The sequence below is a fragment of the Serinus canaria genome, chromosome 18, assembly GCF_022539315.1.
Source record: "Serinus canaria isolate serCan28SL12 chromosome 18, serCan2020, whole genome shotgun sequence".
NCBI classification, from domain to species: Eukaryota; Metazoa; Chordata; class Aves; order Passeriformes; family Fringillidae; genus Serinus; species Serinus canaria.
The window spans coordinates 3,289,162-3,303,533 of NC_066331.1; the positions used below are offsets into that span (position 1 = coordinate 3,289,162).

General features: G+C 43.5%; 1 protein-coding gene across 10 annotated transcripts in view; it reads left to right on the forward strand.

The window, feature by feature from the left end:
• Positions 1–3,338: 3,338 nt before the first annotated feature.
• Positions 3,339–14,372, forward strand: part of BPTF (bromodomain PHD finger transcription factor) — a 52,508-nt gene continuing 41,474 nt past the window's right edge. For 7 of the 10 annotated variants that reach the window (XM_018918885.3, XM_050981324.1, XM_018918886.3 and 4 more), the window contains exon 1: positions 3,339–4,095. In XM_018918885.3, coding sequence (XP_018774430.3) covers positions 3,459–4,095 — 637 coding nt within the window. In that variant the 5' untranslated portion in view covers positions 3,339–3,458. The remainder of the gene's footprint in view (positions 4,096–14,372) is intronic. The other 3 variants (XM_018918892.3, XM_018918895.3, XM_018918888.3) reach the window with 2 other exon arrangements.

Consider the following 14,372-nt stretch of genomic DNA (forward strand, 5'->3'; position numbering starts at 1 on the left):
GAAGGAGCTGCACACAGTTAAAAGGCTCGAGTCACTTTGGGAGGTGACATGTTTAGTTGTATTTATACACTGTCAGTACCAAATGTATGTACAAGTGTGAAAAAAACCTCTGCAGTAGCAGCTGAAGATTTATAGAGGGAACTTCTTGGCACTGGTAGTAAATTGCTTTCAAAATTTTGGACAAGAAAACTTAGCTTGAATTTAAAATAAGAACATTCTTACCTATATCAGTTTGTTTTCTGTAAGTACTTTTTCAACTACTGAACACCTCAACTTAATGTCACCTATGCTGCTTGAATTCTAGCATTTCAAAGTATATCTTAGATTGATTTTGACTCTCTTTGAAATATAAAGTGATCAACTAAAGTTTTATGCAGACAACATTTGTTGAAGATTTTCCAGAGAGATTTTGTTGACTTATTCTTCTGATGAGGCGTTCACTTAAAGCTGACTTGTTACAACATACTTGTGGGACCATTCATCTGGAGTAAGGAAAAATGCATAATGCTCAATTATAAGGGACAGATGCATAATGCTGAATTTCCTGGAGTCAAGTATAAGGTGGACTGTTGGGGACAAGATAATCAGTAAATTTTCAGAGCAGCAAATATGTTATTTTTACTAATTATGTGATGGAATATTAGTAGAATTCAGCATATCAGTATATTGATATACTTTGGTTTTCATCATGTAAATAAAATGACAATTGGAACTATATTGAATTCCCTCAGCAAAAGTCATGTAAGCCCTTCCTTCCTTCCTGCACCTGATTTCCAGTCTACTGCTGAGCTCCAGTGTAACTCAGCAACACTGTGGTGTCTAGGAAAAATGTCTGTGGAATTGATTTGAGAGCTGAACACCTGAATACAATTCCTAACACAAGTTATGAAATAGTTTGGAGTGAAGGACCGGACAAAAGCATCTCAATATTATGTAAGAGCATATGCTCACTTGTTCTGAATGCCATCCAGGTGTAGCTTCCGTTTTCCCTTGTCCTTGGAGAAAGGAGCCCACCCAGACAACAGCTTGGAACAACTGGGCTGTTCATCTTCTCCAAAGTGCCTTGTCACAGGAACCTTCTTCTCCATCTGTCCTAAGGATGGAAGCAGGGTAGAGCTTCCACCCAAAAATTCCTCTTCCTGCTGTATTCAATTCACTTATAAACATGCTCATTGAACTACCAGCAGACTCCAAATAGGAGCTCCAAATTCCAAATCAGTATATTCTACTCTACTGAGTGGAATGGGGGCAGGTTTTGGGGTTGATTTCTCTACTGTGTGTTGTAAAGGACTAATTTATATCCTGTCCCTGAAGATAACATTCCTCTCTGTGAACCCATTTCTCCACCTACAAAATGGACATTCAGTAAGCACTTCCACATCACCAACTGATAAGGGATGGGATTAAGAGACAAGATACTCTGGTTCACAGTTCAGAAGCACATGATTCTCAGCGCCTTTGATCTACCACAAATACACAAAATCCACAATAGTTTGAAGTAGTTAGAATGCTGCAGGCTGTGATTGGTGCAGCAGGTGCACTAGGTACCGTCGCTAGATTCTCAGTGTATAGATGGCAGAATGCACAGGTGTTTTTCCCTTGATACCAGAAGGAGATAATGGAAAATGTGTGTCTGTATATTCACGTATTTAAAGAGTTACCACAACCCTCTGCCACCTTGTGAGAGGTAGCAAAAATCAGCCTCACATAAGCAATCTGAAGGTAACTTGCAAAGGTTCATAATACAAATTGAGTAGAAAGAAAGGTGTAAATGGGGTTGGGCAATGTTGGCTGCTGCTGTGTGTGTCATCCTGTGTTCAGGGCTTTGGGCCTGTGCAGCTGCAACACTAAATATAAAAGAGCTGCAGATAAAAAGCTGGATATAGAGTGCAAATTGGGCTAAACCCTGCAGCCATTGTTGTGTGCTTGATGCTGTGGCAGGTTCGTGGCTTTAATGAGGTGCTCGGCCTGAGCAACAAGTTAATGAACAAAAGGACTTCAAAAATTGCTATTGAAGAATGCAAATTAAATGATATATTGGACGTGCTGCTGCCATGTTTGTGGCATGACCAGTGTTGGGTTTTACCTAGCTCAGATGTATAAGCAAGGGACTGAAAGAAATGAACATGTAAACAGACTGATTTTCTAATAATACTTCTGGCTCTCTGAAACCCTGAAGCTGTCTTGACCTAGCAATGAAAAGGAAGGCTGGTTGTAGGAAATACAAGATAAATGTGTGCCTTGGACTGACTTTCAGTTTGTACTGCTTTCGCTTATGAAACTCATACCCTGAATTCAAGTGGTGGCATCGGAAACAGAACTGTGCAACTGGTTTTTGTTGATTTTTAGTTCTTTGTAGGCTCTGGCAAATGAGACAACCAGAGGGAATACAAAGCAGACGGAGCACATCTCTTTTCCTAGTGCTCCAGAGAACTGTGGAAAGAGCGAATAGAGAAAGTGGATGGGTAAAATGGTGATGGTGGGTCCGTCTGTGATCTCAGTGTTTGCTTCACACGGGCGCTGGCTGTGTAAGGGTGAGCTGTAAGAGGGGTTTAAGGGGCGAGGAGTCAAAGCAGGGCCAGAGATGAGTGTCAGGATCAGTGGAGCTGCTTGGTGCCGATGGCGGAGGGAAGCCTCTCTCGAGGGGACCCCTGGGTTCTGATCTGGACGGGGAATGAAGACCCTCGCGGGGAGCCCCTGCCCGGGGCCCGGCGCGCACCTCGCTCAGAGCTGTTCCCGACGGGCCCGGGGGCTCCCCCGGGGCGAGCTCTGGGAGAGACCCCAACCACGGGCCCACGAGTCCGCTGTGGGGAGAGGGTGAGGCCGGGCCAGGGCCGGCTGAGGGAGCGGCGGTATCGGGACCGTGAGCTGGGACATGGGCGTGCCGGATGCCGGCGGAGAGGAACGGGGCAAGCGGAGCATAAAGGGGCGAGGAGCGGTGCCGGTGCCTGCGGTCGGTGCCTGGTTCGGGGTCGGGATCGGTGCCGGCTTCGGTGTCGGCGCCATTGTCGGTGCTTGGGGTCGACGTCGGTTCCGGAGTCGGTGGTCGGTGCCGGCTTCGGTCCGGGTTTGGTGTCGGTGTCGGGCTCGGTGCCGGGTCCGGGGGTCGCGGGGGCCGCCCCGTCGCGGCGGGTCCCTCACGGCTGCGGCGGGCGCGCCCCCTGGCGGCGGCGGCGGGCGCGGCGGTCACGTGAGGCGCTCGGGGCCTGGTGCCGCTTCCCCCAGTCAGCGCGGAGCGGCCGAGGCGCAGGCGGGGAACAAGATGGCGGCCGGCGGCGATCCGGAGCGGGGCGCCGGCGATTCGCGTTGAGCCGCGGCCCGCTCTGCCCGGCCCCCCCCCCCCCCCCGGCCCCGCGCCCTCCGCGGGGCGCGGAGCTTGCCCGTAGCCGCCTGTCCGGACTCCGAGCGCCCTCCCGAGCCGCCCTTCCCCTCCCTTCCCCCTCGGCCAGCGCCCAGCGATGCGGGGCCGGCGCGGCAGGCCGCCCAAGCAGCAGCAGCCGGCGGCGGCCGCCGCTCCGGCGAGCTCCCCGGCCCCGGCAGGCCCCATCGGCGGGCTGCGCTCCCGGCAGCGCGGCAGCAGCCGCGGCAGGTGGGCGGCCGCGGCCCAGGCGGAGACGGCGGGGCCCAAGCAGAAGGGAGCCGGCGCTGCCCAGGCCTCGTCGCCCGCCGCCGCCGCCTCGCCCAGGGGGGGCGGCAAGAGGAAGGCGGGCGGCGGCGGCAGCAGCACCCCCGGTGGGGGAGGCAGCGGCGGTAAGGGCAGGGGCAGGGCCGGGGCGGCAGGAGCAGGGGGAGGAGGAGGCGCAGGAGGCAGCTGCAACAGCCAAGGCAGGGCTGCCTCGTCCAGGAGGAGCATCAGTAAAGTGGTGTACGACGATCATGAGAGCGAGGAGGAGGAGGAGAGCATGGTGTCCGAGGAGGAGGAGGAGGAGGGAGACCCCGAGGATAACCAGGACTCCGAGGAGGAAGAGGAGGAGATAATGGAGGAGGAGGACGACGACGACTCTGACTACCCCGAAGAGATGGAGGATGAAGACGATGCCAGTTATTGCACTGAGAGCAGCTTCAGGAGCCACAGCACCTACAGCAGCACCCCAGGTAGATAGTCCGTGGGCGAACTCAAACAAGTCGAGGGCACCCCACATGCTCCCTCTAGGTTGGCAAATACGCTCCGCACTCCCATGCGAGGACGTGAGGGATGCCCGTGAGCACTCCCAGGGAGAGGGGTATGCAAATAACCACTGGCAACCCCGGGGACGCGGGGAGCATTGGAAGATGCTCACAAACGCATGCACGGAGAGGAGCTGGGAGGGCGGGCGGCACTTGCTGGAACAAGGGGGATGCTTTGCAAATATTCATGGGGAACCTGGTGATCGCAGAAATGCGCGATCCACCAGGACGTGTTGCAAACAATGTCAGAAGTGTTGTGGAGCATTCACTTTAAATGTAAAAACAAGGGAAACGAGAGGCATGCCTTGCAAAGAGGTCTTTTCAATTAAATACATGAAAGGCTGGCTTGTGCTTGCAAATACAACTTGATGTTGAAAGGAAAGGAAGCACATGTAAGTTGAAGTGGCTTAAAAAACCAAAAAACTATAAACACCGAGAATTTTCAGGCTCTTGAGGTCAGAGCTATGACTGGATCCAGCATCTACTGGCTTTAAGACAAAAGTAGCTTTCCAAGGAGGGAAATGAGGTGCATTGTTCAAAATGGAGATTGCATTGTTATAGTTTGGGGAAAAGTGCACAGGGCCTCATTGCAAGGATGTAAACCTAGTTTGAGTTCAACACAAAGATTAAAAGGTAGAGGTTGAGTCAGAGGTCTTGCATTTAAACACTGCGTTTATCTTAAGATATGGCAACCTTTAAAACTCATGTTGGGGTTAAAATTCATTAAACATAATTGTGATTTTTTTTTTTTTTCATTCTAGTGGAAAAATTGGAAATTTTTAAGGGCTGCATTTCTGTTTGTCCTTAATTGGTTCATTCACCAAGCTTCAGAAATTCTTTTATTTAAACTTAAGCACTTCGGATTTATTTGAACTTGTTCCAGAATGGAATTCAAGCTTAGAATATTTTATTTTTCATTTATTTTATTTTCTTTATTTTTTTTTTAAAGTCTCTGAACCAGGAGAGTAGTTCAACTTATAGGTAATTTGGACTACAGGATGGCAGACAGTGCTGTTGTTGCAGTATTGGGCCAGTTTGGAAGGGGGGAGGAACAGGTTGTTGGTGTGAATGCATTGCATCTTAATTAAAAAAGGAATGTAGTTCCGAGTAGAGTAGTTAGCTGATGACTTTTTAAAAGGGGGAAGTACTGGCTGCTAAATGTGTCATTTGTTTTTATTTTGGTGAGTTAATGATATCAGCTCATTCTGTGACTTCATAATAGTATTTTAAAAAGCTCTGTATGTTTGTCTATATATTTTTTTAGACTTATAGCCGTGCTTCAGAACCTAAATGAATCAAAATAAGTACATACAGTACTAAATTTATTTGGAGATAATTTTTTGAAGATGTTAGTTTACCTGTTGCAGGAATGTCTTGCAATCAAATTGAAATTTTTTTTGATAAAGATTGAGATCCGGCTTCACAGAAGGAAAGTTCTAAAAATACTCTCTTGACTTTAACTCTCCATTTTCTTCTTAGTTGTGATAACTTTCATTTTTATTACTTTTTTGGGAGTGCTTATGTCAGGAAAATAATATTTTTATGATTTTAACTGGCTAGGTCAGGATAATATTTTTTACATGAGCATCCAGATTTAAAATGAGTTCTGCAGAGAATGGGTGTATGCCATTTTTCTGATGTGCTAAGTTTTGGCAAATCAGAATATAGCTCTCTGTGCATTGTTGTGCAAGCATAGACAGGTTTTATGTGGTATTTAGGTGTATCAGAAACCATTTTGATAATTTATATGTTTATTTCTCACTTGGTCAGGATGACTTAACTTTCTTAAGAGAAGTGTAAGTGTAAGCATTTTTATCCTTAGGTGCTTTTGCTCTGTACCGACTTTTTGAGAGTTACAACGTTTGTGTTTTTATTTTGGCAATTTACTGGTGGTTCTCATTAGTTCAGTGTTTGCCTAGAGGTCTCCCTCTCTCCCCCTTCTGCAAGGAAGGTACAAAGTTTTCATTCGGGCAGCTCTGTCCGTGCCTCCTGCTGGACAAACAGCTGCTCTGGGAGCCAGGCTGTGCCGGGTGGCACTGATGGGAATCTCACTCCTGGCATCATCCAGCGAGAGATGCCGGCCCTCCCTCCGAGCAGCACTGACAGGCAGGGCAGGATCTCTGTGTCTGACGGGGCAGAGAGCAGGGCAGGGCTGGGGAGTTGTGTCTCCCGTGTTCCTCCAGGGGCTCCAGAGCTGTTGGACTCGGTGCACCCTGAGCCGGGCTTGGTCCTTTGCTGTGTTTAGATACAGGGGTTATTTCATAGCCCTGTGCTTAGATACAGGGGGGTTATTTCATAGCCCTGTGCTTAGATACAGGGGGGTTATTTCATAGCCCTGTGTTTAGATACAGGGGGTTATTTCATAGCCCTGTGCTTAGATACAGGGGGGTTATTTCATAGCCCTGTGCTTAGATACAGGGGGGTTATTTCATAGCCCTGTGCTTAGATACAGGGGGGTTATTTCATAGCCCTGTGTTTAGATACAGGGGTTATTTCATAGTCTTGTCCTGCAGCCAGGCAAAGTGGAACACAGTGACAGAGCTCCTGTGCTGGGCTGAAGGGCTCCGAGGAGCATTTCCTCCCTTGGCTTGAACTGGCTCCTGACAGAATTGTGCAGGTTTTTACCAGAAGAGATGATGAACAATTCTTCTCACCACTTCCAGGATGTGCTCTGAGGGGCTGAAGAGTATTTTTGAGAGCTGGCTATTGAAAAATTGCCATCCCAGTCAAACTCTCCTGCCAACCAAGCTTTTACACATAAATCACATCCCACTTAAATGGGGGACAGGCTTGCTACAGTTTTTTCTAACTTACATATAACAATGAATTAAAAAATCACAGAGCAATGTTTCTGGCCAAGAAAGCCTCAGGTTTTGTGTTCTGGTGGGAAGCTTATGATTTGTCTTGAACATAGATGTAGGAGTACTTTCTACTATAATATGGTAGTAAATTCCTATTATTATAATAATATAAAATAATATTATTAAACTATTTAAAGAAGCCGAATCTTAGAAAATATAAAATGCCTAATACACCACTTAGTCATGGTACAGTAAAAACATACTGTGTGAATAACAATTATTACTTTTTATTCCACTGGGTATACTTTTGGTAAAGAGATTTTGTACATGTAATGTCCCTTCCCTCTCACCCCTTTGCATCCCCAGAAGGTGGATGAACTGTTGGGACAGGTATCCTGCATAACTTGTATCACTAAACATTTTTGCCATTCTCTGTCCTATGTAAATTCCGCTTGAGGCTTGTCATTGCTGCATTATAGTTACTAAGTATTTTTCATATGTTGCAGAATTTTAAGAGAAGGGTTTAATCAGGATGCCTAAAAGCCCTTCAGTTTTGTTTATTGATTTTTCTTCATCAGAAAACTAGTTTTAGGAAGACCTATACATCTAGATTTCAGCTGAGATCATCAGTCTGTCAAACAAACAAATACACAGCACTAGAGTTGGGAGACAAAATATTTGTCTTAAAATACAATAAATAATACTTTGAGTTGGATTTTGCTTGTCTGAGCGTTTGCAGGTATTGACCATTGCTTTAGTTAACCAGTTACTTCACAGTGTTCTTTTATCTTCAGAGTGAAAGTGTTTACCTGGGAACCAGGTGCTGCATTTGGTGTGTCTGTAGTAATTTTTTATCTGAACACGTTTTCATGCTCTTGAAGAATTGTCTGAGTGGAGACCCTGAGATACAGCATTAAGATATTCAGCCTCCTTTGTCTGCCGTGGGAGAAGATTTCCCAGCCTCCCAGACATCTTACCTGGGGTACCCTCTTCTCTAAATGAAACCTGGCATGCTCTTATTTTACCATTTATTGATCTACACTTTGATTTGTGCTCTAGAGGGGAGGGATCACTAGTTCCTCATGCCAGTCTTGGAAAATGTAGGAGACTGATTCTTAACAAAGAAAATGTGTAGAAGGCCAAAGGAGTAAATCTGGGGCTGATCCTGCTGCATTGACTTGTAAATTGGCAGCTTATCTGAAGAGAGCTTTGTCAGTCATCTCAGAAGCTCTGGGCAGCAAATACCTCACCCTGATCGAAGTATGTGTGCTGTAAGAGATAATGTGCTGCAATGACTTTATTGGGCAAACTTTTTTTGTAGATCTGCAGTAAAATTCTCTAAGTGCTCATTGTGTTGCATAGGACCGGTGTAAGGTGAATAAATGTGGATTTTAGTAGGTTGGGGCTGGCTCTCAGGGCTTACTAACTTATTAAATTAGTTACAGCTTCTCCTGAGTGTGTCCCAAGAAATTGTCTAACTGTTCCTGAGAATCATTTTGCTTGTGCTACCTGTGGTTTTGTTGGGTTTTTTCCTTTGCCTGGGTTCTAGGCACAAAAGGGTTGTGTCTCATGCTGAGAAGAACTCAGAGTGATCTCACCTGCTGCTTGTCTGCATTTGCATTAGTTCTCCCAATGTTGAAATGATTCCATAGAACATGGGGGCTTTGTATTCCTGGCTCCTGAGGGAGTGCTGGTGGCCATAATGATGGGAAATTAAATTCTTAAAAGTGAAATCAGTTGAGAACCCTAGTTTGATTTAAAAGTGTATGCTGACAGGTATGCAAACTGAAAAAGGAAGCAGCCAAAAGTTTTAGAGTTTTAAAAGAGCATAAAGACCCACTTTTGTACAAGGGAAGGCAGTAGTCAAACTTTACTTGGGAACATGTGGGAGAATTTGTGTGATGTGAGTGCACTCGGGATCTAGTCTAATAACCAGTGATTTTTTAATTTGTTTTTCTACTTCCAAAGCTTCTTTGGTCCTTGAAATGCCTAATTTTTAATGTTTGTTATGTTTTTAAATTTTATTTATGGCTGGATTTTTTCTTCAGACTAAATATATAAATTTGGGTTAGGTGTGATTACTGTAGAGTAATATTCAAATTGGAGCTGCACCTACAGGTAGTTACAAATGCATCTTATTCTTTTAGAAAACTTTTCTGGAAGAGACTGACTGTGAATATTAGAAACATGATTATCACGTTGGCATTTTTAAAAGGGAAAAAACTGTTTTGTGAAAGTCAAAGCCTTTAATTTCAGCCCATCCCAAGAAAAATATTTAGATTTTTCTATTTTGGCACTACTTTTCATAATATATTCTTATTTTATGTTGAACTCATTCATTTTACTGCCATTTTTTCTTTGGAAGCTGAGCAAATGTTCTCCCAGGAGGCTGACTTTTAATTAAAGAACCAGTTTGGATATTGCTGTGGCAAACATGCAGCTCTATCCAGTTTCTGCATTCTGCTGTGAAAGGAAAGAAAGAACACCAAAAAAAGGTTCTTACACATTGTCATCAACTGTTTCCAGTTTTCTCAGTGCTATCTAACAAAAACTCCCATTTGAAAGGTGCCTGGTGCAGAGCAGTAATATGGGACAGCAAGTGTGTGTTTGTTAAAACCAAAGCAAAACAGGAAGGAGTTTGAGGGCAGTTAAAAGGTAAAGTTTCCAGAAGGAAGGAAAATGTAGGAGAGGGCATCTTCTCTAAGGAGTGCTCGTGCTCTCAGGACATTGTATAGAACTGGCAGCTGGTCTTTATGTTGAGAAGTTATTGCAGTGACTCACGATCTGGAAAACAAAACCAGCCCAGTTCTAATTTACTAAAGAAGGACTTTCATGTAAGAGTAGTGTGGTTTGACTTGGCTTGTGGAACTTGAAGCCAAAATTTTAATCTTTTTTTGGGGAAAATTGAAAGTCCTTTCTGGGGTCAGTTAGTGGAGTGAGACTGGAGGGGTGGGGGTTTGTTCTGTGTTTTTCCCCCTCCTGTGACAGGTTGCTGAAGTATCTGAAACTCCTTGGTGTTTTTTTTCTCCCCAGTGCTCCTACCAAGCTTATTCTCTCCATGGCAACTGTGAGCAGGAGCTCTGAGCTGGAGAGCCCAAGTGCTGAGAAACGATGGGGAAGGGAAAGTTCTAAGACAAGTGCAATGAGAGCAGTTGGGAACTTCCAGATCAAGAGAGCCTGGAACCAGTGTTTATTTTTTAGGTCAGACTAATGCAGCCACCACTCTGTCCCTGTTTAAACAAGACAGTGGTTCTGGCAGAATATTTGTTCTGTAGGACATCCATCCACCAGCTCAGAACCTGAAATATGTTGGGCTGAGAGGCTGTGTTGTCTGGAGGGGAGGGATGTGTAACATCAGTGAGACAAGGCAAAACTGGATTTTTGTGATTTTTGTTAGCCTACATGTGTGAGGTGATTGAATACAACTAAAGCTGAAGAGCATGAAACTGTGTCCTGGACACTGATGTCTAGAGTTAATTCAGATACTCTGTTTCCATAAACCAGCAGATGTGTTAAGGGTGGTTAAAGTAGTTTTAAATTCTCTATTCTCCCGTGGTAAAGAGTAGATATGACTTTCCCTTTTCTTCTTTCAGTATGTGAATCCAAGTGTTGACAAGGTTTTTGGTCCTTTTAAACTGTTTTTCATTTCTGAATTCTGAAAGGGTCAGCATTTGAACCAAGTAGGTTGAGTAGATGCAAATAAAAAAAATAAAGCAATTATTTGGGTTTTTAAAGCAAATTCTGATTTTGGGTATTTAGACTGTTACTTGAGTAACTTTGTTTTATTTCAAATATCATTAGTATGTTTGCTTAAATATTTGTAATAGAAATTATTTTAGTAGATTATTCTAAGTGTAGACTATAATTATCAGTATCTGATAATTATAATGTGCCATGGAAATAGAATTGTTTACTCTTTAATCTTAATTACAGGCAGCTCTTCAACTAGAGAATTCAAAATAGGGACAGGTAACTACTGCAGACTGCTTCAGCACTTGGAGAGAGAGCCAGTGAAGGACTTGTGCTAGATAGAAATACAGTGCTCAGACACTCCAGGGGATCTGGATCCTGTCAATATTCCAGCTGTGGCAGCAGGAGGCTATTGGCACATCAATTTTTTTCCACCAAATAAAGCTATGGCATTTGAGTGGTGTAGAAGTGAACATTTTCTGCCTTTGACTGCCTCAGAGGTGAAATTTGATTCAGAGGCTTAGTTAACATGCAGAAACTATCTCAGAAGTATCTAATTTGCATATAGTAAAACTTGAGTATGTTTTGGGGAACTTCAGTGTGGGTAAGTTGAGAGTGGATTTCTTGAATTTGGAGTAGTTACATGAAAATTTAGTTTAAAGTCTGGTCAGTCAGGTGGTGGTGCTTAAAGGAGAAGTAACCTGCCAGTGCACCTGCTCTGCAATCCCCTTGGTGGTTTTGGGGTTAAACAAAGCAGTTCATACTGCAATTTCTATTTGAAACAAAATTTCCCTGGGGGGGGCCCAAATCCTTGACAAATGACAACAAGTTAAAAAAAAAAAAAAAAGGTTCTCAAATCCTAGTATCTCTTAAATAATTTAAACTGAAGTGTTTGAAGTAGCCAGAGTTCTTTGTGGGGCTGTGGGGTTTTTGTGTCTGCCACTGAATGTTGAATTTATATATTGGCCCACTTGCCTCATGAAAAAGAAGATTATCTTTGAAAGTGAAGAGCTTGGAAAATTGCATATGTTTATTGTAGGGAGACATTTTTCAACATTTGAGGGGTTTTCTTCTGTGTTTATGAGGCACAGCAGGGTAAACATGGACTGTGGTCTTCAAAAGCCCTCACACAGGAGGTGGAAGTGCTCCAAAGCAGGGTGAGCTGTGTGGGTTGTCAGCAGTCTGAAAAATCAGCAGTAAAATACCAACTTTTCAGCTCAAAAAAAGACTTGTAGCACTTTGCCATCATTATATATTCCATTGACCTGCACTTTTAATTTCAGTTGTGCAGCCACTTGCAATGCTTCAAGATTTATGAGCAGCTTGGCAGAGAATGTCCATCCCTTTCACTGGAGATTATTAGATTGCTTGGGTTTGTTGGTTTGGGCTTTTGAGGGTTTTTTAAAGGTGTCTGAATGTTTCCTGAGATCACAGCTGATGTATTGGCCAGTAATACATTTAAGAACAAATTGCTGGGAATTTCTGAATATCCAAATCACACTTTGTGACTCTCTTCTCAACTTCAAATTCTCTTCATCCTCAGTACAGAGAATATTAATAACAAATTGAAAGTGAAATTGGAAAGAAAAAAAGCCAGCATAGAAAGATTTTAAATGCTGTGCCATCAAGTCATTCGATAAAAATACAGTTTCTTTCTAAAATATTCTGCATCTTTGAATACTTGCCTTTTTTAGCTCTGGAAAGCAGTTTATATTTAGTTGAGAATTGTTCAGAGCAGTTCAGTGTCCAAACCCAGAAATTATTTGAGCTGTGGTGTGTGGTTTGCAGTGTGGATGGGGAGTGTTGAGGTGCACAATATCACAATGTGCTGCAACTGCTGCCTAACACAAATGAGGCACACATTTTATAATCCAGTCTGCTTTTCCTATTGTCTGTTTTACTATTGCTTTTGAAATTTCTGCTCTTTTTACCAAAGCAAACAAGAAAATTCAGAAATTGCTGTAAGTAGAAGATGGAATGGTGTGACTAATGCAGCCACAGGTTGTACTGTGCTTGCACCAAAGTACAATTCTTTATTATGTTATTATGACACATTTATATCCTGATAACACATTTCTTCTAGATCTGTAATAGCACCCATGTGCTCCCTTTGGAAGAGGAAGTGTTAGAGATTAACTTTTTCAGAACATATTAGGAAGGTCTTGTTTAAAGTTCCTTTTTTTTATTCCCCTGTTACTTTCATGTGACAAATCTACAAGTGGCTTTAAATTGCACCAGTAGATGTTTAGATTACATATTAGGAAACTTTGTTTTGCTGAAGGGTTGTAAAGCACTGGAACAGGCTGCTCAGGAAGCTGGTGCAGGTCACCACCCCTGGGGATGTTCTGAGATGTGTGGATGTGGCACTTGAGGGCCTGGTGGTGGGGCTGGGATGGTTGGGCTTGATCTTGAAGATGTTTCCAACTTTACTGATTCTGTGATTCCATCCCATGCTTATCTCATGGTAAAGAGACATCAGCAAAATTGGTGTTTGGAGTCCATGTTTTTTTTCTGGCAGTGGTCCTTCACTCTATTTTATCTTTGTCTAAAATTACTGGGGGGATTTGTCACTTCTCATTAGTTCAGGTAAAGCAGAGTTAATGTCCTTGGTGCTCTCTTTCTTGAGGGGCTGTTTCATGGCATTGCTGTGTGACAGACACATTTTCCTGCTACAGAAAGAATCCTGGTTGATAGCTCTGCTTGCTTTTGTGATATTTGGGCTCTGTGAGGGCCATCAGTGCTTTCAGAGGATCTGTTTTGTGGTGGTGTCCTGCATGGCCAGCCAGGACTGCAGTGTTGAAGGAAGCCTCCGGAACCCAGAGTGATTTATTGTGTGGACATGGCTTCTTTTGCTTTTGGGGTCCTTTAATTAAAGCAGCTGTGGCTTATGCACATACGCTTTTGGATCATGTTGGTAGAAAAGTTGAGTTTAATCTAGAGAACACTTGCTTTGTGCCTGGCTGTGAAGCTCCTTTGTCTTTGTGTGTTTGCCATGATTAAACATTTTCCACTGATTAGTGCAGAGGCATGTTGGAAGACAGTCATAGAAGCATTCCTTCACTTTCCACAGTCAGAACTCAAACTTGGAAAGTTATTTTTATCCACAGATGAGGTTGACCTGTTACTTCTGTAATGGAAACATCTTGCAGTTCATCTTCTATATTGTTTGGGTGTGTAATTTGTTGTACAAGATTTCATCCTTTAACACTGGAAAGGGAGAGCTGTGTCTGGTGCCTTCTTGCCATACCAGTCTAGGGGTTGATTTATTTTTCTGGAATCATTTGTTGTGCATCAAGATGTTTCTTAGAGGTGGCTTTTCTTTCTGGTAACTTTTTTTTTCCCTTTTCAATGCATAAAGTTTTAATGATGGTATTTCAGATTCAGCAGGTTTTCTCCCACACTAGATTTATTTTCTGCATTTCTGGGAGTATTGAATGGAGTAGGATGGGTTGAACAAATGCCACAGAGAACCATTTCCATTTAATGGTAACATCCAAGCTGACTGGACCTCACTTTATCACTTAACTTCCTTGAACCAGTTATTTGGGAGGTCTGTTATCTGCAGAATATGGTTAAGAAATTATGAATGTGAATCGTAAAATTCCAGACTGTTGGTTGTGTCACTCTTCAGTGTCAGAGCACACAAAGTTTAATAGATTCCCATTTTAATGAAGTGTGTGTGGGAAATGGCTGCTGTGGATAGCTGCAGTTTTT